The following is a 24,721-nucleotide window of genomic DNA, read 5'->3' as shown; positions in this document are numbered from 1 at the left end:
CACAAGAGTTTCAAATCAGGGAGATCAGGTTAAATTTCTATGGGTTCCAGGTCATGTAGGGGTGAAGGGGAATAAGTGGGTGGATGAGTTGGCAAAGAGGCCTTTAAAGAAAGAAAATATAGAAATGCTCATTAGTATCAGCAAAGCAGTGGCTAAGTGTGTAATCTGGGAAAAATATCACCCAAATGTGGCAAGAAAGATGGGACAGAGAGGGCAAAGGGAGACACTTATATCAAATACAAACGTGTTACAGGTACTAGGGTAGGCAGTGGATACAGAAGGGAGGAAACTGTGTGGACTAGTTTAAGGCTGGGGCACTGTGCACTAAACAAAACATTGAAAATGACAGGGAAACACCAGACAGGATTGTGTGAGGAATGTCAGGAAGAGGTATCAGTAGAGCATGTAATTCTGAGTTGCAGAAAGTATGGTATCCAGAGAGATGATGAGAATTAATCTAAGGGAATTGGGGGTTCAGGAATTTACATTAAAAGGGTTACTGGGCATGGGTGAGAGAGGTCAGGGTATTTTTAGCTTTCTTAAGGGATACAGGGGTTTGTTATAGGATATGATGGATAAGCAGGAATAGGGTACTAGGATGGCCAAAGAAGGAAGGATAAAGTGTAGATTAGGATATGTGTGTGTGTGTGTGTGAATGGGTGAAGGGATTTAGAATGTAAGTCTATCGTCTGATCCACATTCTGGAGCAGAAGGTGGCGGTAATGCACCATTAAGCTGGGTGCCAACCACCGTAAAACAAGAAAACTGTTGAGTGACAGAGGTGTGGTCTAAAAGGCAGCATGTGAAACTACAGGTACAATTGGTACAGCATGCAATTTGAAGCTGTTTTCACCAACCTTGAAAATCACAGATAAAATAAGGAGCAGGCATTCACCTCCACAGTTGTTTCCCCTTTAATACGCAAGGCATTTCTCATCATCTACAAAGTGCTGCAGAGAAAGCTTGAAAATTATGTAGCTGCTTTATGTGGCATTATTGTCTTATTCATCTCCACTCCCACTTTGGGTTAATCCACAAAGTCCAAACTGGATTAAAGCTGCGTGGATGAGCTCAATTTGATACTAGCCATTTGCTAAACATAGCTTCCTGCTCACAAGATAAAGAGACCATAGTTGGGATGTAGCAAGTAGACCTGTCTCCACAAGGTGAAAAGGCTTCAAAACTCAGGCACTATGATCTATAGTGGTCATTTTTCAGCTCTATCCAATTTGACTCAAGATGTCATTTACAGTAATCACAAAGGTCTCCATGTACTTTTTTCTGTTCCCATTACATGAGAAAAACTTGAAGAAGTCAAAACCCTACTGACAATATTCTCTTACAGCAAGCAGAGGTACAAAAGTACAAGGATTTGCTTCACGGATTGGGCTGTTTCCCAGCAAAACTCTAGGTTATGATTGATGAACAAATTAAGACAATATTTCACTTACACAGATGAGAACCTACTACAATTCATCAAAAATTACCATAGAACTTGACACACCGAAGGACTTAGGAAGCCGAGGTAAAAAAAAGACTAGAAGAAAGATCTGCAATAATTGCTGATAAAAGGAAAAATAAATAATGAAATTGTTCTTCTCCAGAAATCTAAACAACAGTATTAAACTGCTACGTTTCATGCTACCAATCAAAGAAAGAATACTATAGTACATTTCCTAATACAAAATGTTTTACTAACAAGATATATCTTTACATCTCTGACAACAAACTGATTAAAGCAAATATCATGATTTTTTATGTTTGTTGCTTATGAAAAGTAGAGATTCATACTCAATCCTTCAGAATTAGCACAGTTGGAGAATGATATCACAAAACCACAATATAACATAATGGAACACTGGCAGCCTTTACAAATTATTGAAAAACACCATTCCATATTCAACATGGACATGACAATAAACTGGAAATACTGTTAACAGTCCATCTGAAATTTAATAAATATAAGAAACATCTAACAGCCACCCATGGTACAAGAAAGATGGGCAGAGACTCCACTTTACAATCAATTACAAGTGAAAACAAAACACTGTGCAACAAAATAAAATAAAATGTAAATAAAAAATCCTGGGGATATTCAACGGGTCAGGCAACAACATAATTAATTTTTCATCAGTTCCCATTGCCTTTCATTTGTTGGAGGATGACAACTGAGGCCCTTGCTATTATGCTAACTGCTAGATTTTCTACAGATGGTATTTGAGATGTCTTAAGGGATGGGCAAGTGGGTAGTTTTTGAAGTGATGTGGTGCTTTGGTCACTTACATTGGGCTTCTGTGTGCCTTCCACAGACTCAATATTTTCCGTGCCATCCTGAATGCACTTCCTTCACATTAAGGGGCCATGCACCAGTGACTCCCATAAATCAGCTGAGGTACAAAAATGTGCAAAAGTCTTAGGCACCCTAGATTTTTTTTTAATATAAATTTTGCTTTAGATGTTTATTTTCTGTCTTCTCTATTAGTGTATTAATAGAAGAGAGCAAATTTTACATTTCAAAAAAAGACAGAGAATTTTTTTGTGTTTCATTAAAGGAAGTAACATATTAAGTAACAGACCACTTTTCAAATTAAAAAAACGATTACTTTGTAGGTATATAGCCCAGTGCATGATTAAAGAAAGATAACAGGATGCTAATGATCAATGATGTAATGAGTTGAATGAACTAAACTGATTAACTCGAACAGAAATGGTTGTAGAAGCAATCAAACTGGGCAAAGGACAACCAAGCTAAAAGGTGAGGGTGTGGCAGATGTGGCAGCTTAACCATCAATTCTTACACCATGGCAAGAGTGAGCATAGCAACAAGACATCATCCTGCATCAAGATCTCTCCCAAGCAGACATTTTGAGACAGACAGGAATTTCAAAATGTGCTGTCCAAGCTCTTCTGAAGAAACACAAAGTACAAAGTTGAGGACCAGAAACACAGTGGCTCAGCAATGAGAGATACATCAAACTGATGTACCTTCAAACCCTTCCAGCACTGCTATCATCTCTGAACTCACAGAAACCACTGGAACCCAAGTACATCCCTCAACAGTCCAGAAGAGTCCTGGCAGAAGTGGTCTTCATGGAAGAGTTGTTGACAAAAAGCAATTCATCCAAAATGGAAACAAACCCAAGAGATCTACCTATCCACAAAAACACCAGGACTGGGGTTCTGAACAAGTGCTCTGGACTGATGAGTCAAAATTTGAGATTTTTGGCTCAAACAGGAGGCAATTTGTCCATAAAAGAGCTGGAGGGTGCTACATAGATACACAGCCAACAGTGAAGCACACTGGAGGTTCTCTGCAGGTTTGGGGCTGCAAACGGTGTTGTTGATCTGGTCAGAATTAATGGAATCCTCAATGCTGAAAAGTACATGCAGATTCTCATCTATCACGCAGTACCATCAGGGAGGCATCTGATTGGTCCCAACTTCATTCTGCAGCAAGATAATGATCCCAAAGCCAAGGTCATAAAGAACTATTTTCAACAAAAAAAAACAAAGTGTTCTGCAACAGATGGTATAGTCTCCACAGAGCCCTGTGGAGAATTTTTTTTTACATGTGCCTAAGACTTTTGCAAAGTACTGCAGGCCAAAGACCTTAAGACCTAACAGATGGAGTAACTTAGCAATTGAGTCAGCAGCTCAACAGATGGTAATTGAAGATTAAGACTTCTACAGCATTTTCTTCAGATTTTTAAAGTCAAAGTCCAAGTAAATTGATTATCAAAGTACATATACTGCCTTGAGATTCATTTTCTTACAGGGATTTAGAGGAAAATAAAGAAATACAATAGAATTTATTAAAACTATACATAAACATAAACTGAAAAACAATCAATGTACAAAAGAAAACAAATTGTGCAAACAAAAAAATACTGAGAATGTGAATTGCAGTGGAATTGCAGTGAATCTGCAGCTTGTGGAATCAGTTCAGAGTTGAGGTGAGTGAGGTTATTCATATTGGTTCAGAAGCTTGATGGCTGAAGGGTAATAACTGCTCTTGAATCTGGTGGCATAGGACTTAAGTCTCCTGTACCTCCTGCCTAATGGTCGCAGCATCTACATTTTCAGCATCTGCAGCTTTTGTTTTTGTTTTAAGCACTGATGTGTATTTAACTAAGGCAGAAGATGACCTATGCAGAAAATCAAGAAAGAGGAACTGGGTAAGATTGCATTGGGAATTGTATGTACACCCCCATAACAGCTGTGAATTGACCTCCTGTGTAAAAACAGAGATCAGATAAGCATGCTGCATCAGAGGAATTTAATAGGTTATTGAACTTTCATACAGCATAGGCTAAGTGGACTATGTAAGAAAGACAGAGCCTGATGACATCCATGTGGTGGCGTAGAGACTGTTCAGAATAACCTAGAATATCTGTTCAATAATAAAGAAAAGTGATTGGAGTTGATCAAAAAGAAATTAATGTGATATTGAACTGATCTATCCTCCAGAGAAGGAAGAGCCCTATTTATCAGAAAATAAAGTTAGAGATGATTAAGGATGTAAGGAACAACAAACACACCAAATGATGAATTATAACAAAACGATGGAAACCAACACTGATCCTGACAACAAGGATCAATAAAAGATGAAAACATACATAGTGAGAGCTACAACTAGGAACCGGGATGAATAGTAAAAGATCGTTTCTCCTAATGAGAGAGTTGAGAACTTGAATGTTACAAGTTTACTTTGCAGGAATGGGAAGAAATTTCCCTCTTAAACTGTGAATTGCTTGACGTCTCAATCCTAGAAGGGGTGTTTGTTCAGTTACTGGTACATTTCAGACTGAATTCCTTATATTTTATACTCTATGTGACTGATATGCAGATAATTGAGCAGGTAGAAATGCTGGACATACTCTGTTTTGATCTTAAATGAATACGTGTTCTAACAACCTTCTTCCCCTCCCATTCCTTTTCATTTTTATCTCAACAACCCTAAACTTAATAACACTGCAACCTTTCACTCCAATTTATTCCTCTCCATAGACGCTGCCTGACCTGCTGAGTTCCTCCATCATCTTGTGTGTTGCTCTGGATTTCCAGTATTTGCAAATCTCATGATTATAATTTGTTGCTCCACTGTGAAGTCACTTCGAGGTATGAAGAAGTTTGAATCTTCTCTTTGACGGGAGTTCAGTGAAACACTCTCTGTGCTCCCCGTGATCTCTGTTGCTCTCTAACTTTTCGACAATGTACTCAGCCAGACTCATTACCACAGGCACATGTTCCTCCTGGGCTCACCTCATCCATCCACCCCCCACACCTATCTTCCCATTCATCTGGCTTCATCTATCACTTCCAGCTTGTACTCCTCCCCCACCCCCACCCCACCCCCCCACTTTTTTGTGCTTCTTTCCCCTTCCTTTCCAGTTCTGATGAAGGGTCTCAGCCTGAAATTGCAACTCTTTTTGCCTGACCTGTTCAATTCCACCAGCATTTTGTGTGCAAAAGTCTGAATTTCCAGTATCTGCAGAATCTCGTGTTAAACATTGTTTCCCAATGCAGCATGTTTCACACTTCATAAAGCATGCCCATTTTATTACTCAGAACTAGATTAAGCAGGACTTGCATCTTCATTGGGCTGGAAACATAATGAAATATTAAAAAATCTCTTGATCATAGATCATGAATTCCTTACCTTTACACATTTATTCCTCTATATTTGTTATGTTTGTGGTACCAGGAAGCTGGGAGGCTGTGAATAATGCACAAGATAGACAGAGAAAATAGGAACAAATATGTTGCTGTTTATTTTACTCGTAAGTCATCTACCTCAGAATGACCGTTCAGTACGCAACCCACAAGGCAGCTTGACAGCAACTCATGAGGGTCAAAATATGCATGAATACATAAAAATGTTAGGTAAATTCATCTTCTTTCCATAATTTTGCTTCTCTATCTTTGTTTGGGTAATTGAGGGTCCACAGTATACGTTCACCAATATAGATCCTCCATCCTGAAGAAGGGACTCAGCCTGAAAGATCGAATGTTTTTCATTTCCATAGATACTGCCTGACCTGCTGAGTTCCTCCTGCATTTTGTGTGTGTTCCAGCATCTCGTGTTTATTGTTCTATTTTATAACACTAGGTTAATCCTAGTCCCTGGATCACCACCCCATAATATAGTTACCACTATTATTTCTCTGAGGATGCCAAAAAAGTTTGGTTTGGTGCATTCAGTAGTGGCTAAAATTTTAGCAGCATCAAAAGTGATGATTAGTGCCAATCCCTCTGGTAATGAAATTTTAATTTCACAAGTATGCTGTATAATTATTTCAGAAATTAATTGATAATTTATGAAGATGTAAAAAATGTATCTGCTTTTCTGCATCTTATTTATCTCTTAATCCAATGTGTTTGTCCCCATATGTTTCATCTTCTGTATATGATTTGAAATTATGCATTCTGGTTTAGATTTTGTATGGTTGAGGAATGACTCTTCAGTGTCATTAATTGAAGAGCTTAACTGTCAGAGGGTATCTCTTCTGCCGCTTCGTGCAGGCTTTCAAGCATGTCTATCTGTATAGAAGTATCTCATTCTGCATGGCACCCATGGGGAAAGAACAGAGCATTCCTCCAACTCTAGCCTGAACGCAGCCTACCCAGACCTTTTGACCCTCCACATTCAGATTCCCAACTATTCTCTACCAAATGAGTATCAACATCTAATAACTGTTTTCTTCATTCTTATAGATCTCAGATATGTAATAAAACAGGCATACATATACTGTGACGGTGCCAAGAAGTATGCTACATTGTATAAATCAGTATTATGAGTTGAAGAAGTAGTCTGTAAATAGAAATAACTCTGGCCCATTGTCAATCAGGGCATTGTGGGGATTCTTCAATAATCGTTCCACTTGAAACTGAGTCAAGACATAAGCCTTCCCTCCATCCCACAATGCATACATATATCAAACTCTTAACTGCATCTCCTATCAATTTCAATAGGGTCACAATTATTGCACTGGGTATGGCAGGCAAATTTCCCAGCACACGTTGTATAAGGGAAAATGGGGGAAATAATTAAGACTGCAGATACCGCAAATATAAAATAAAAACGGAAAATGGGGCGATATTCAGCAGGTGTGGCCGCATTTGTCTGTGGATAAGCAGAGTCGACGTTTCCCTTGGAAGACTGACACGTCTGACTTGAAACATCAATTATTTCTCTCTCCACAGATATGACTTAACTTCATTTTCTGTTTCTATTTTACATTAAGAAGATACTACTGTCAGCTTTAGTCTGCACAAACATTGGACTTTACAACTTCAATTGTGAAACTGAGGGAGTCTGCCAGTGCTGCAGATGCGTCTACTTGATAATAAAAAGGCAGCACTACGCTTTTCCCACCTTCTGATCGAGAACACTAGTATCCAATTTCAAGAAGGCTGAGAAAACTGGTTCTTACTTATGGTACAGTAATTTTGTGACTGTTAATATATAATCCTTACACATTTAGATTGCAGTAAAGCCGTAATGATTCAAATGTTTTAGAAACCATCTTATTTTCTTATCAATTACAAGACTGAAATAAGTTACATTACTTAAGACAGTTAGACAATGTATTGTTTACATAGGTTAACTGAAAAATACTCCCCGTCCTTTCCTCGGTAGTATAGTGGTAAGTATCCCCGCCTGTCACGCGGGAGACCGGGGTTCAATTCCCCGCCGGGGAGGCTGTGCTTTTAAATTACAAATATTACAATGTAAAATTACAAAATAAAACACAATTGTTAAAACAAAAACGGGATTTTTTTTTCCTTTCTATATCACACTATTTTAATTTTTTTTTAAAGCTTTACGTTCTTCAAGTTCTACACGCAAGTATTTGTCGTCCTGATGGGCCTTGTGTGAGTCAGTGGTGCATTTTTTTAAAACAGGACACGTTTCATGTCGTCACCTACCGATCATTTTACTTCTGAGGGACTTCAAAACTTCACTTCTGAGGAGTTGTGGGCGAGTCTCGTCAGCTGGGCGGAGGCGAATTCTACTTCGTATCAAGCGGACGTCATGTCGGGGCGAACCAGCGCTTTCTGCGGCTGCGCAGTCACAACCCGGCCGGTTCCCGGATCGTTGCTTAGTAACGGAGGCCCGAGCGCGGCGGGACGGTGATCTGGGATGTTGCCTGGGCGGTTGGGAGGTTTCTAAACGGAGAAACACGCACAAATTGCTGGAGGAACTCAGCGGGTCAGGCAACATTTTTGGAGAGGAATAAACAGTAGCTGTCTCAGGACCCTTCATCGGGATTTAAACAACAGAGTCGGTAACCGGGAGTGTTGTAGAAAACAAAAAAAAACCTTATTGTCAAAGTACTGTACTGCATGTCACCATATAGATGAGATTAATTTTCTTGCAGGCATTTACAAGAAAATAAATACACAAATTTTATGGGGGAAAGCTATACGTAAAGTCTGACAACAACTTGTGCAAACAAATAACACTGAGAACATGAGTTGTAAAAAGTCTTTGAAAGCGAGTCTGTAGTTAAGCTGCAGTGAGTGAAGCTATCCATGCTGGTTCAGGAGCCTTGTGCTTTTAGGGTAATAACTATTCCTGAACCTAAGGTGTGGTCACGGGGGCTTTTGTACCTCCTCGATGGCAGTAGCGAGAAGGGAGCATGCCCTGGGTGGTGGAGGTCCGTGATAATGGATGCTGCTTTCTTGTGGCAGCGCTCCATGTAAATGGTGGGGAGAGCTCTCCCTGTGGTAGCCACCACTTTTCTGTTCCTGGCTATTGGTGTTACCGCACGAATGAGGAAGTATATGGCTGGGGGCTAGAGAAGTATAGGTTCGAACAAAGATTTTCAGGGGTATATTAAAAAAAGAAAAATGGCAATGTTTTTCCTCTTCCTCTATTCGTTTGGATTCCAGTTTTCCAGGATAAGATGATGTGTCGGAGTCCGGGTTCAAAATTTCGCTGTTCGTGTAATGACGTGTCGGAAATGACGGTAATTGTTTAACAATATCTCTCTTAGCAACGGGACCAGCCTTCGAGAAGACCGCCGGCTCTGGCTTTACTGTGCCACCACAAAAGGAGAGTCGAAACAGCCGAAGTTTGTTTGGGTGCGGGTATCGTCGCAAGAGATAAAATGCCAGGTGCCTACGCACTGGAAAAAAGCAACCAAAAATCTCTGTATCAGAGACCCAAGAAGGACCATAGAGTAACTGAAGGTTTCACAGTGAAAGCAATGATGAAAAATTCCATTGTAAGTAAATATTAATTTTGTCACAAAAGTTTACACGCTTAAGGTAGGCATACCTTAATCTTTGTGAATGTGAATGATCATCTGAACAGCATTTCAGCTGTGAATTGTTTCAGGGCTCTACACACCAAAATTCGCAAGTTATTATCCGATACTGATAACATGTCCCATGCCCGTTCAATAAACAAACTAAACTTAACATCTTGCTCAAAGTTTCAGAAGTTGATTTTTTTTTGGTCATTTCTGCTGTAAAACAAGCAGTCTTTACACTTCCATGCACCATATGCATGCATTTGAACTTCTGCCAGCACCAAACTAATTAGACTGATTTTTGGGAACATAGAGGATCTCATCTTTGGTCTACCTTGAATTAGCTTATATCAAATAATAGTGACTTGGTTGGCTTTTAGCAAGTTAGGGTGATATTTGGTAATGAGATCAGTCTTATTTTTAATTGATTTAATAACCTGACGTTTTAATTCCCAAGTTTGCAGGGAGATGCTGGATAGTGACATTTCTAAAGCATAAGACCCTCCAGAGAGGAAAGATAAATTAATGCAAAATTAAATCTATTATGTTTATTCCAAAAATAACATTTTGTAATTCCTGTGAATTGATAACATCAGAGGGGAAACATGAGGCTAAACTAAGTACTTCAAATGAGCATCTGAAATTCATATGGCCTGGAATTTGTGACTGAGATTGTCTTCATAGTATTGAACTGGAGGAAATCATGGCTCACCCATAACTGGATATTGGGCAAACAATGGACAGACAATAAATGATTCAGAAAGGTGGTGGCAAAATATCACTGCATGTCTTCACAGTTTACATTAATGCTGTTCTATAGCTGATATATTTTACACTAGCAAAAAAGCCTGTGTTTTTTCTCTGAAGGCACAAAACACTAATAATTAGGAACACTTTCATCTAAACAAAGCACAATAATTATTTTTAGCCTGTAAGGGTGGCAGTTTGTCAATATTATGGACAAACAACTAACTGGAAAAGTAATGGAGGACAAAGAAAAGTCCAATTTCTTTCTATCCTGAATTCTTTATTTGGCTCCATTATCTTATTTTCTTCAGCTTTGTTGTTAATGACTGTGATGTCTATGAAGAAAAATGTTTTAATGGTTCTTAGTGGGTGAACTCTCTGACCCTGTACTTTGTCTCTGCTTTGCCTTTCATCTGTCACTGGAATATATCTGCATTTCTTACAGATGATAAACTTACCTGTTTTTTTATCCCAATCAGCCCATCTCCCTCTACCACCTTGAACATTCATAATTTCTCCAAGTTCATGAAGGTTTTTCTTACATTTTTATTTCATCTGTATTCTCTCAACCTCTTTTATTTAAGATGTCTCCCTCCTCCTGTTAATCACTGTTGTTCTTGTTGCTTTCATTCTTCTTTATATTCTCATTTACTGATTTTGTTTCTTTGTTGCAATCAGTGACTCTCTAGTTTCTCAATTTGATACCAGTTTCTATCAATCTTTCATAGTTAGCAGTGACAGATAGCTTTCAAGTTAATGGTGCCCCCAGGGTGCTGTTTTGTCTCCTACGGTTCACTTTATATTAGTGGTAAGGACGGTGGCATTGGATACATGTCTCTACATTCAATAAATTTGCAGATGGATCTTAAATCTATGTAAGCATTAAGGCACAATATTAGAATTATGCCCTACGTACTGCCTAGTGTTGAGGCCAAGAAGTTCCACTTTAGTCCCATCTGACCACAAGGTGGTCTTCCACATCTTTATAGGATTTTCTAAGTGACACTTTGCAAAGTCTTTACGGGCAAGGATTTGGGTTTTTTTGCAATACGTTTGCAATAAACCTAATATTGGGCATCAGCCAGGTAACACCACCCCTACTATAAAATATGATGGAGATAGCATCATGATGTAGGGATGATTTTCAGCAGCAAGAACTGGAAATCTGGTCAGGATTGATAGGAAGATGAATGCTGCTAAATATGGAGAGATGCTGGATCTGCCAGAAAGCTTAAACTTGGGAGGACAGCAATCCTCAAAACACTCTGCCAGAACAAACATGAAGTGGCTTCAAATTAAGAAAACTGATGCCTTTGAGTAGCCCAGTCAGAGTCCTGACCTTAACTCAATGGAACGTTTTTGTCAAGACCTAAAGACTGCTGTCACTGCCATTTCCCAACCAACCAGGCACAGCTTGAGCAATTTTGCAAGGAGCATTGAGCAAATCTTGCTCTATCACATTCTGCAAGGTTAATAGAGATTTATCCAAAAGGACTACTGGCTATTATGCCATTTTCTTTCCTCTGTCTCTGCCTTTGCTGCATCTGTTTCATTTCAGAACAACTGAAATGTCCTCCTGTTTCAAAGAAAGAGGCTTCCCTTCCTCCACTGTCAACACTGCCTTTATCCATACCTCTTCTATTTTGTGTGCAACTGCCCTCATTCCTCCTTCCGCCACCAAACCATGGATAGGATTCCTCTTGTGCTCATCTACCACCCCACAAGTTTCCACATCTAGCACATACTACTCTGTAACTTCTGCCATCTCCAATGGGATCACACCACCAAGCACTTCTCCCTCCCCCACCCCCACATTCTGTTTTCCACAAGGATCGTTCCCTACAATTCTCCAATGTCCACTCATCCCTCCTTCTTGATCTCCCTCCCGGCACTTACCCTTGCAAGCGGGACAAGTGCCACACCTGCCCCTACATCTCCTCCCTCACTACCATTCATGGCTCCAACGCATCCAATTAGGTGAGGTGACACTTCGCCTTTGGGTCTGTTGGGGTCAGTTACTATTTCTGGTACTCCCAGGGCAGCTTCCTGTATATCAGTATACTGGGGGTAGATTGGGAGATTGTTTTGACGAGCACCTTTTCTCCATCTGTCTCAAAAGGCGGGGTTTCCCAGGCAGCCACCCATTTCAATTCTACTTCCCATTCCCATTCCAACATGTCAGTCCATGGCCTCCTCTACAATCACGATAAGGCCATACTCAGGTCGAAGCTGCAATACCTTATGTTCCATCTGGATAGCCTCCAACCTGATGGCACAAACATCAATTTCTTGAACTTCCAGTAATTACCCCCCCCCCCACACTTCACCATACCACAATTGCGTTTCCCTCTCACACCTTCTCTTCTTGCCTCCCTCTTGTGCTCCATCCCCTTCCTTTTTTTCCATGGCCTTCTGTCATCTCCTATCAGATTCTCCCTTCTCCAACCCTGTATCTCTTCCACCAATTAACTTCCCAGCTCTTTACTTCACCCTTCCTCCTCACCTGGTTTCATCTATCACCTGACATCTTGTACTGCTTTCTCCTCTCCCTACATGTTCTTATTATGACTTCTCTCGCCTTCCAGTCCTGATGAAGGGTCTCGGCCCAAAGCGTCGACTGTTTGCTCATTTCCATAGATGCTGCCTAACCTCCTGAGTTCCTCCAGAATTTTATGTGTATCACTTTGGATTTCCAGCTTCTGCAGATTTTCTTGTATTTGTACTGGCTGTGATAGCTGTGAGAGGTGATTCAAGTACTGAGCAAAGGGGATTGAATACTTTTGAACTGCTGATATTTCAGTTTTTGAATTTTTAGTTTTTTGTGCCTTACAATTTTCCCTGTTTTTTGGAAAAAAAAGGAGCATTTGATTCACAAATAAAAATTCTTAGTTAAATTGATCAAAATGCTAACACAAGTCCTAGATGACATATCAGCTAAGTATCCAAATATGCCCTTTAATCTCTTTAGTTGAGCATGAGGGCTCGAGCGTGCTTTCTCTTTGAAACAGCAATTATGCATCTTTCAATGTAATATTCAGAGGTTGCTCCTCTTCAGGCTCATTACAGTGAGAGAACTTTACAGAATTTCTCCATTTAGTTCATAAGCATGAGCCTAAATGTCTTGAGACTCGAACCCACCATCCGAGTTCCATTCTAATCTCTGTTCTTAGCATTCAATACTGTTCTTTTGAAGCTTTTTACAATTACAAATATTAGCAGCTAACCTTCTGATTAAAGACATGACTGTCTTCCTACAGCCTTCTAAATCCAACATTAATGTCAACTGTTTTCTGTGGACTATCTTTTGTTCCAGCCACAGATTGGGAAAACCCAGAAGTTCTCTCTCCAGCACTCGTCGTTTGAGCATGTACAGACTATTTTTTCTTGTCATTATTCCCTAAACAATACAGTATAACAAATATTAACATAGAATTTACATTGTATTAGGTACTATAAGTAATCTAGAGATGATTTAAAAGTACAGGCAGTCCCCGGGTTATAAATGAGTTCCGTCTTTGTCAGATTTGAAGTCGGAACAGATACATCCGGTACTATTTAGCATCAGTTAGTCAAACGTTTTTCTTAGTATATAGTATATATTTTACCTTTCTCTGCATATAAAACTTAAGAAACATACATATTTCAATAATTAAACCACTGCGTTACTTAGTAATAATTGTAGCTTTCATCGGGGCAGGGCCTTTCACATGCTCCATTAAAATTGTTCGGATCATTGACCGGCTATAGCCTAACACTTTTCCAATGACCGATGGCGTTTCACCTCTTTTTGATCGCTTTATTACTTCCACCGTATTTTCAATCATGATCGTGATTATTTTCGTGAACAGAAACATTGTGGATTCAGAGCTGCGCCAGGTCCTGATGTCCACTACACTGAGATGTGTTAAATAAAGTCCAGGGTTCCGCTGGGTCCTAAAGACCACCGCAGTGAGACAGGTTAAATAAGGGACTTGAGCATCTGCGATTTTTGTTATCAGCGGGGGGTCCTGGAGCCAATCCCCCGCCGATAAGGAGGGCTGACTGTATTATTTAATTTCTCCTGCATTCACCCTCACACTATTTGCATATCACTCTTCCACCCTTACTCTACATCTTAAAACTTAAGGTATCTCCAACTTTTGTCAGTCCTATGCAATGTTCCTTAGCCTGGAATGTTAATTCTTTTTCTCTCTATAGATGCAGCCTGACCTGCTCTGTATCTCTTGTAGTTTTAATTCTGAGTTGCAACAACTGAAGTGATTTTGTTCGTGTTATCACTGATTCAATACGTTTTGTAGTTTTGCTGTTTTAAATGTGAGATGCATGATCTAAATACGAGTGCAGATCAATGACTTGTGTCTCTTGGTTTAAAAAAATATAGATTTAGTCTTACAAAACCCTATTTAATTGTACTCAGATCCTTATAATAAAGTCTAAAATTCCATCTACTGCCTTAATTACTTACTGTATTACATGCTAGCTTTTAGTGACTTGGTACAGGGGCACCTTGGTTACTTGGAATGTCAGCATTTCATATTGTGTCATAATTAAAGATAATTTTGCTTTTTTATGCTGAAGAAAATGACTTCATCTTTCCACATTGGGTTATATCTGTTGTGTTCTCTGTCAGTCAGCTCATTTTTATCCCTTTGAAACCTCTTCAAATCCTCCTCAATATTCGTTCTCACTTGGGTGTTTTACATTTTAAACAAACTTAAAAATCATTTGTTTACCATCATCCTACATTAATGAAGCTTACTAGCTTACTATCCTAGCTTACTATCCCTTACAGCATTTTCTGGGACTGACGTGATCGACCACATCTGTCTTCCTTTGTGCAAAGTATGAGTCCAATAGTGTTAGCATTTTCCCCTTGTACGTATTGAGCAGTTTTAGCAGTTCTCACTCAAGGACTGCCTCTCTTCCTGTATGCCACAAGCTGTACCCTTGAGAGGTATTAATACAGGGGTACAGAGCATGTGGGAGTCCTTAATATTAATTTCAGATCTTATGATGTTTTATAGCTTGGGTAAAGGAAATCTTTCTGATTACCATTCTTGCAGCTGGTTAATCAGCTGATTAATCAGTGCTCATCCATATTGAATGACACTTCATACAAGTATTGAAAGTAGCAGAAGCACAGAATGTATTCTGGCCAAGGAAGCTCAATGTCCTTCATCAGGAATGGCATGGGAGATTACGACTAGTCAAATCAGCTGAAAGGGCATAGCTGGGGCTCTGTGGTAGGTAGCTAGCAAACCAAGATGCATGGTAAACAATTGACCTCATTATTGTCAATTTAACAATTGTTAATGTGCATGTTCCTTATTAGATAGAGTAATGATTACACAGACCCTGTGAAAGTAATGCTCAGTCTTCACAAAGAATGCATCCTTCATGTGTGGTGCTATAACCTTGTTAAGTGAAATAGGCTTAAAACAAGGGAATCACAAGGCAAATGAGGTCATTGTTTCTGTTTTATTGTCCAGTGGGCACAGAGCTAAAATATGTTGTTGAGGTCAGCTAATTCAATGCGGATTAAGACCTTTCTGGGCTGTTAGACTCTGTACCACACATAGTATCATTTATAAATGCTAGTAAAGCAAAAACTCAACTAACTTCAGCAGTCTAACAATAGATAATAAAAAATGTTTCCCTGCATTCAATTTAAGTTAATTTGCTGTGTGTCAATAGTCATGGTTTTCCTTAATCGCATCACTAAACTTCTATTGTCATCTCCATAGCTTTGGGTTTTAATGGGATAAGGTTACTAGCCCCATGCCCAAACTTCCTCCTTTTGCAACTGGCCTTGGCAGAGTAATTCACCCAGCTGAACCAAACAAAGAAAAGTCTAAGGCTACATCCACATTAGACCGGATAATTTTGAAAACATCAGTTTCGCATAAAAACAAAAGGCGTCCACACTATGCGTTTTTGAAAATATCTCTATCCACATTGAAACGGAGATTTCGGTGAATCTCCTCCTACTACGCATGCGCAGGACACATCTACCAAAAACAAGCAACATGTTTGGTGTCGAATCTCGCCATAAAAGTGCACGTTTGTGTAGTTACAGACTAGAAAAACTTAAAACGACGGACAGCTGTTGGCTCTTGCGCAGGAGAACTTTAAAGTAAAAAAAAAACAAATACTGGAGCTTACAGAGGCAACCGACAGGGAGTTCATGGACAGATTGACCCAGCTGAAGACGGACATTGAAAAACTGACTAACTCTGTTGCACCTTGTTAAGTGTTTAAAACACATCTGCATCAGTGCTATCTTGTATTTCCATACAATGTTACATTAGGCTGTTACACATCTATTGTTAGAGAAGTACTTGCATAAATAAGTAAACGAGCAAGGACAGAAAACAGGGCAAAGTGAGTATACTTATTTATTCAGTAAGTTATGGGTCAAAGTATTTGGTGAGTACATTTCTAACTTCTGGTTTCAGTCTCATTGCCGTCTGTTCTGAAATTGTTAGGTTGCATTCAAGAAAACAATGAAATGGGGCGCTGCCGTCTGACAGCGTTTTCAGAAGTCTCTGGTTACCCCATCCACACTGTTCTGCACGAGCAGCATTCTCAAAAATACCCATCCTGGAAAGCACTTATGAAAAGCTCTGGTTTCGGGGTCGAAAACGCCGTTTTAGTGTGGACGAAGGGTAAAAACGTAGAGAAAAAGCTTCAGTTACGGATTTATCTGGTGTAGTGTGGAATTAGCCTAAGTGATCGGAATCCTCATTTAGAGCTACCACATCCAGCAACAACTTCAAATATGTGCTGTGGTAGGTGGCTAGATAGAACATTTGCCTCGGACTGTCGGTGTAGCCATTCTAATAAACTCTTCATGTGCTTGGTTGCATCCAAGACAGGGCTAGAAACAAAATCAGATTTATTACCACTGACTTATGTGATGAGAAATTTGTTGTTTTGCAGAGACAGTACAGTGCAAAGACATAAAATTAATATAAAATAACAAAATAAATAATATAAAAAAGGAATAACAAGATTGAATAACAAGGTCCGTGGACCTTTCAAAATTCTGAAAAATCCAGTGTTTATCAAGGGGGATAAATGAAATCTTCCCATTCAATGAGATCTTAACTACGTTTCATTCCATCTTTCCAGAAACGTGCAAGGAAAGAGAGCTTCTAACCTTGAAAAGATCATAGGCTTCATCCTATTGCAGAGGCATTCATGGAACCACATTTATCTGTAGGTGATACAAAAAGTGGTGGACACAGCCCTGTTCATCATAGGTAAAGTCATCACTGGGAAGGAGACTCAGGAGCCTTGGGTCCCATACCACCAAGTTCAGGAACAATAATTACCCTTCAACCATCAGGCTTCTGAAACAGGATGGATAACTTCATTCACCTCAAGTCTGAACTGATTCCACAACCTATGGACTCACTTTCAAGGACTCTACGACTGATGTTATTAGTATTATTTATTTACTTATTTTTTTATTGGCATAGTTTGTCTTTTGCACTGCACTCTGGTTGTTAGTCTGACACTGTTTATGTGTATTTCCTTCTATTGTATTTCTCTGTTCTTCTGTGAATGTCTGCAGTCATGCAGAAGCACTCAAATCTACAGTGATAAAATGCTTTGAGAGGTCGGTCATGGCGAGAATCAATTCCTGCGTCAGCAAGGCCCTGAACTGCAATTTGCCTATTGCCACAACAGGTCTACAGAAGACACAATCTCAGTGGCTCTTCACGTGGCCGTAGATCACCAGGACGATACAAATACCTACTGTATGTAAGAATACTGTTCATTGACTGCATCTCGGCATTTAACACCCAGCAATCCTGATCACTAAGCTACAGAACCTGGGCCTCCGTACCTCCCTCTGCAACTGGATCCTCGACTTCCTAACTGGAAGACCGCAATCTATGCGAATTGGTAATAACATATCCTTCTCACTGACGATCAATATTGGTATACCTCAGGGATGTGTGCTTAGCCCACTGCTCTACTCTCTCCTAGTGTGTGGCTAGGTATAGCTCAAATACCATCTATAAATTTGCTGATGATATAACTGTTATTGGTAAAATCTCAGATGGAGATGAGAGGGCGTACAGGAGCAAGATATACCAGTTGAGTGTTATCGCAGCCACAACTTTGTACTAATTGTCAATAAGACCCAAAGAGCTGATTGTGGACTTCAGAAAGGGTAAGATGAGGGAATATGAACCAATCCTCCTAAAGGGATCAGAAGTGGAGAGAGTAAACAGTTTCAAGTTCCTGGGTGTAAAGATCTCTGAAGATATAACCTGGTCACACCATATTGATGCAGCTATAAAGCAGTCAAGACAGCGACCATATTTCATTAAAAGTTTGAGGAGATTTAGTTTGTCAACTAAAACACTTGAAAACTACAGATTTGCTATGGAGAGCATTCTGACAGGCAGCATCATTGTCTGGTATGGGAGGGGGTGGGCTACTGCAGAGGATCAAAAGAAGCTGCAGAAATTTGTGGAATTAGTCAGCTCTATCTTGGCTACTACTCTCTATAGTATCCAGACATCTTCAAGGAGCGGAACCTCAAAAAGGCGACGAGCATTATCACCCAGGACATACCCTCTTCTCAATGTTGCTGTCAGGGAGGAGGTCCAGAAGCCTGAAGACACACACTTGGTGATTCAGGAACAGCTTCTTCCCATCTGTTATCTGATTCCTAAATGGATATTGAACCCATGAACATTACTTCACATTTTTTTATATTATTTCTGTTTTTGCATTATTTTAATCTATTTAATATACATATATACTTGCTGTAATTGATTTACTGATTTTTTTTCCTATATAATCATGTATTGCATTGAACTGCTGCCACTAAATTAACAAATTTCACAACATATGTCGGTGATGTTAAACCTGATTCTGTAATGAATCTGAAGGTAGTACATAGTGACATATATGTATTTTGATAATAAAGTTACTTTGAACTTTGTACATGTCATTACTACCATATGGCAGTGATGAAAGATTCCAATCCCTTAGTATCCGGCTCTTATGTGACTAGCCAGTGACCAATATCTAGGCTGTAGTCTAAGTGCACTTGTTCTGAAATAGTTTGCTGTGCAATGAGCGACCAGTGCATTGCGATGGTATACCTGCAGTAGTTATGGCATTCAAGTTGAATTCCTGTATCATGAACAACCTTAACATCATGAAATCATAGTATTTATCATCATGGGTTTGAGGGCTGTGAGCCACTCTGTGGTTCATCTGTAGCTTAAGTTTGTTGCTCTATTGTTTACCATCTCATTCTTGCTTGGTCATAGTGCATTCTAAACCATTGCAGATTTTAAAACCAAATTTATGAATGAATTCATCTTACAATTTGTCCTTCATGATTAAAGATGAGTTTTTTACTCCATTTTTATGGGTTTGGAGGTAACTAATAAGGCTTTTATATTTATTGAGATACTGTGCTTCCCCCAGCAACCCCTAATCATAAGATGATTTACATGACCAATTAACCTATTAATTGGACTGTGGGAGGAAACTGGAGCACCTAGAGAAAACCCACAGATTCCATGGGGAAGACATACAGTGACCTTAAAAGATGATGTTGGAATTAAACCCAGAACTCCCGACACCCTGAGCTGTCATAGCGTTGCAATAACTACTATGCTGCAGTGGCTACTGCAGGAACCTCAGACTTAATTATATGTGAAGCAGGTAGTTTTTGATAGTGTGGATGAGTAGTTTGTTTGAGATGTACTGCAGTCATTCCCTGAAAGTAACTGGAGCTTTCTCTTTGTCTTACTGGAAGTCCCTTGCCACAATACAGTTCAAAGGGTATTGCTCATTTTGGGGAGGTGGGTTGGTGTTAAAACTCAAGCACATGAACAATGAGAGCTAATGAGAAGTGGATTTCAAAGACTTTTCAGAGACAACATTGGTGGTACTTCTTCAGTACTTTGTGGTGGGCATCATACAGTAGGTTGCGCTGTTCTCCAAAGCATCAAGTAAACCAGGGATTTCTGTGGCTCAGTAGACCATTACTATGGTGCTGTGTTTGAAGTTTTGGTTTCCCTGCATTGTTTTTCTAAGGTGAAGTTTGTCTTTGATAACTACTTCACTAAGAAGTGGATATGAGATACGAATAGTGATCCACAGTTAATAGTGTCTCAGTGGATTTTGATTATCAGGGTTTGGTATTGGGCCACAAGTCAGCTGAGGAAGAGGTCCTTTGTCATGTGGATATTTAGTGTAATTATCCTCATAATAGGCTTTATTGAAGGAGTCAATGATCACTTTCTAAATGTACACATATTCAAATATCATCTACGTACTATAAATTGATAACTCAGGTTGGGGTGTACTTGGTTTTGGAGAGGAACTTGAAACTGTTTGTCCTGCAGATTAGCTGTACTCCTCAGGGAAACTTGTTGGAGAGGAAGTACAGTGTTGCAGTGGGAAAAATTGAGAATATATTTATAAAATGGCACAGACCTGCTTAACCCCATTCTGCCCTAGTGACAAATACAGTTAGCCCTCCTTATCCATGGATTCAACCAACCATGGATCGAGAAAACCCAGTTCTCTGTCCAGCACTTGTTGTTTGAGCATGTACAGACTATATTTTTCTTGTCGTTATTCCCTAAACAATACAGCATACCAACTATTCACATAGCATTTACATTGTATTAGATATTATAAGTAATCTAGAAATGACTTAAAAGTACAGGAAGTCCCTGGGTTATGAATGAGTTCCATTCCTGAGTCTGTCTTTAAGTCAGATTTGAAGGCAGAACAGGTACATCCGGTATTATTTAGCATCAGTTAGTCAAACGTTTTTCTTAGTATATAGTACATACTTTACCTTCTATGCATATAAAACACTTAAGAAACATACGTATTTCAATAATTAAACCACTGTGTTGCTTAGTAATAATTGTAGCTTTCATCAGGGCAGGGCCTTTCACACACTCCAATAAAATTGTTCCGATCATTGACCGACTGTAGCCTAACGCTTTTCCAATGACCGACAGTGTTTCACCTCTTACCGATCGCTTTATTACTTCCACCTTATTTTCAATCGTGATCATTTTCGTGAACAGAAACACTGCGGATTCAGAGCTGCACCGCCGGGTCCTAATGTCCACTGCACTGAGACATGTTAAATAAAGTCCGGAGTTCTGCTGGGTCCTAAGGACCACCGCACTGAGCCAGGTTAAATTAGGGACTTCAGCATCCACGTTTTTTGGTATCCTCGGGGGGGCTCGGAACTAATCCCCTGCGGATAGGGAGGGCCGACTGTATATTTGGACCATGGCTTGCATGTCATTTTGCGTTTTCATTTCCAAAGCTAGTTAACTTAAAGAGAATTCACTGTTGTCCAGATTAGAGAGGTGCTAAGATTGTAGTGGCTTATAAATTGTTGTGAAAAGTGTATGATTAACTTTTTCTACTATCCATAGTAATTGGTATCCACTATCAAAGCTGAGCATTACTGGCACCTTATTCTATACAAATTTTTGCAATAACGATGGATTCTTTAAGAACTTGAACATCTTGTTTGCTTGTAGAAGTTCCATGCTCTTTGGCGATCTAAGTCACTGAGCAGCAGTATCTAAGCTGGTGGCTGAGAGTGCAAAACTGAGTGATTTTTATCATCACCTCCTTCCACTTTTTCACTCCACAACCTTTAATATCTTTCAGTTTTGGCTACCTTAAATGGGAAAATTATGATGGTAAATTGGTAGGGTAGCTTACCGGAGGAAGTAAAAGGTTTATGACTACTCCATCTGCAGCTTGTAAATCAGAAGAGATTATGGGTAGTAAAATGGTTTGGCTGGGAGGGAACTACTTTGGATTTCGGCATTACGAATCAAAGTCCCAGTGATAGACTGAGATGTCCCTCAATAGGATCTAGGATTTCTGCTCCTCCAATTATTTACATCTGTATACACTATGAGGTAGCTTGTCCCTCACTTCTTTGGTCCAAATATGAATCAAGGAGATGAATTCTAGAAGGGGGATGAATGATACATTAAGGAGCCCTAGAAAACTGAAGTCACTGGTATCAATGGGGAAACATTCCAGTGTTTGGATGCCACCATACACATTGATTATGGATGTTGGAGGTGAATGATCTGAGCCGCAGGATATCACCACAGGCCCAATCATTTACAACTGTATCATAATTGACCCTCATTTAATCAGAAAAAGAAATGTTTGCTAATGATGGTACTATGTTCAACACTATTTCCACAGCAAGTGAGGCAGTCCATGTCTACATTGACTAGGATCTATGCAGTACACAGGCATACGTCTATAGGTGTCCAGTAACATTTGCATCACAGAAGTGCCATCAAAGGTCATCTCCAAGAAGAGAGAGAACAATCCCCTTCATATTTAATGGCATTCCCATTGCAAAATCTTCCACCAGGAATATCTTTAGGGTCAAATGTCCAGAAAATTAATTGGACCAATCACATAAATACCATGCCTACAAAACAGGTTGGTGACTGAGAATCCTGAGGAAAAATGACTTGCCTCCTGAACCAATGGATTATTTTCCAACATTTACAAGGTACCGGGCAGAAGCATAGTGGAATGCCCCTTTATGCTTTGATGAGTCCATCTACAAGACCAATTTCAATACCATCTAGGACAAAGTGGCCTACTTGAAGAACTCTGTCCACCACCCGAAACATTAATTTTCTCCACCAGTGCCATATGGCAACAGTATAACTTCAGCAGAATGATTTATAATTCCTAATGCCACAGAGGGTTTTTCAGTCCTTGGTGACCATCCTGGAACTCAGACCAATCCTATTGATCTCATTATCTCAATTATATAATTCAAGTCAAGTCAACTTTTATTGTCATTTTGAACATAACTGCTGGTACAGTGCATAGTAAAAGTGAGATAGTGTTTTTCAGGACCATGGTGTTACATGACACAGTACAAAAAAAAACTGGACTGAACTACACAAAAAAAAACAGAGAAAGCTACACTAGACTACAGACCTACACTGGACTGCATAAAGTGCACAAAAAACAGTGCAGGCATTACAATAAATAATAAACAGGACAGTAGGGCACTCTCTGAATTTTCCAACAATATCCACCTATATACTTGGATAAGTTATAGTAACAAATTAACCCATCAACCTGTATGTCTTTGTAATGTGGGGACAAATTGAAGCAGCTGCATTAACCCCAGACAGCCGGAGCTATGAGGCAGCAATATGATCTGCTGTGCCAATGTGCTGGTTGTCAGAAGTTAATCACCTAGCCCGGGGGTCGGCAACCCGCGGCTCCGGAGCCACATGCGCCTCATGCGGCTCAGTGCTGCGGCTCCCTGTTGCTTTGGGAAATAATTGGTCAGTATTTAATTAAAATGTATTTTATGTTAGTTTGTTAGTTTTTGAAATGTAATTCTAAATTTGAAGATGATGGTGATCTTGTACAATCTAAATAAGACGTTGTGGCGACCCATTTCCTGGCACATTGGAACCGGCTCACAATTAGCCAGCGTTCAGGCTAAGGGAGATAGCCTACGGGGGTTTGTGAGTACGTGTCTTTTGCAGCATCCGCGTCCATGGGGGCCAGGTTGAGGGAGGCTTAAAAGCAAGGCTGTTTAGTTCGAATAAAGTTATTCGACTGCAGTTTACTGACTGCGTGAGCACACCGCTACAACGTGTTTTTATCACTGTTAATATACGTCACCACTGCCAATACCTGACACCCGTCAGTGCGCGATTTCTTTAATTTTTCGATCCAAGGTAGGCCAACTATGGAGAATTCTAAAAAAAGTAAAGTGACTGAAGAAAACAGAACGTTTAATGATACGTGGACAGATTCATTTGCTTTCACTGTTGACGAGACTGGTTTACCGGTATGCTTAATATGCAATGAGAAACTAGCAAACAACAAAAAGTCAAATGTTGCAAGGCATTTCCAGAATAAACACACAGCCTTTGCTCAAAAATATCCGGATGGAGATGAGAGAAAAAAAGCCGTTTCGGAACGGATGCAGAAGGTTGAGCTGAGCAAAAATCATTTCAAGCAATGGATGAAGTCCGGAAAACCAACGACATACGCTGGTTATATTGCCGCTCAGGAAATAGTCAGGCACGGGAAGCAGTTTACAGATGGTGAATATATAAAAGAACCTTTCATTAAGATTTCAGAACATCTATTCACGGACTTTAAAAACAAGAGTGAAATTGTGCAGAAAATCAGGGATATGCCCCTCTCTGCAAAGACTGTCAAAGACAGAACCATAAAAATGGCAGAAGACATCACAAGACAGCAAATTAAAGACATCAATTCAGCTGTGGCCTACTCGATTGCCTGTGACGAGTCTAAAGACAAAGGTGATATTGAACAAATAGTGCTGTTCTGCCGGTATGTAAACTCTGCCGGGCCACAGGAAGAACTGATTGAGTTGATACCTCTAAAAGACCAAACACGGGGGGAGGACATCTGTGAGGCTGTCTTGAATTGTTTAAGAGCCAAAGGAATAAAGACTACCCACCTGGTGTCAGTAGCTACTGATGGGGCACCGAATATGACGGGAACGCACAAGGGAATTGTAGCTTTACTGCAGAAGTCGCTGGACAGAAAGCTGCTGATTTTTCACTGCATCTTGCACCAAGAGGCACTGTGCGCTCAAACATTTCCTCCGGAATGCACAGAAGTAATGGATGTTGTCATTCAGATTGTCAATAAAATAATGGCAAAAA

The 24,721-nt window shown here is 39.7% G+C and overlaps 2 protein-coding genes and 1 non-coding gene across 7 annotated transcripts in view; 2 read left to right on the top strand and 1 right to left on the bottom strand.

The window, feature by feature from the left end:
• The window catches only part of prkn (parkin RBR E3 ubiquitin protein ligase), a 1,175,275-nt gene extending 1,167,009 nt beyond the window's left edge, over positions 1 to 8,266 (bottom strand). For 2 of the 3 annotated variants that reach the window (XM_059986467.1, XM_059986469.1), the window contains exon 1: positions 7,930 to 8,266. In XM_059986467.1, coding sequence (XP_059842450.1) covers positions 7,930 to 8,266 — 337 coding nt within the window. The remainder of the gene's footprint in view (positions 1 to 7,929) is intronic. The other variant, XM_059986470.1, reaches the window with a different exon arrangement.
• On the top strand, positions 7,630 to 7,701 carry trnad-guc (transfer RNA aspartic acid (anticodon GUC)). Its single transcript has one exon. It is a non-coding gene; the product is annotated as a tRNA-Asp (tRNA).
• The window catches only part of LOC132403149 (parkin coregulated gene protein homolog), a 271,957-nt gene continuing 255,360 nt past the window's right edge, over positions 8,125 to 24,721 (top strand). Inside the window, exons 1-2 of one of the 3 annotated variants that reach the window (XM_059986479.1) lie at positions 8,125 to 8,212; positions 9,000 to 9,230. In XM_059986479.1, the coding sequence (XP_059842462.1) occupies positions 9,114 to 9,230 (117 nt within the window). In that variant the 5' untranslated portion in view covers positions 8,125 to 8,212; positions 9,000 to 9,113. Of the gene's footprint in view, positions 8,289 to 8,999; positions 9,231 to 24,721 lie in introns of all 3 variants that reach the window. The other 2 variants (XM_059986477.1, XM_059986478.1) reach the window with 2 other exon arrangements.

Source organism: Hypanus sabinus, chromosome 12 (genome assembly GCF_030144855.1).
Source record: "Hypanus sabinus isolate sHypSab1 chromosome 12, sHypSab1.hap1, whole genome shotgun sequence".
In the NCBI taxonomy this organism is placed as follows: domain Eukaryota; kingdom Metazoa; phylum Chordata; class Chondrichthyes; order Myliobatiformes; family Dasyatidae; genus Hypanus; species Hypanus sabinus.
The sequence above is the reverse complement of the archived record's forward strand: the minus strand, read 5'-3'. Positions and strand labels throughout refer to the sequence as shown.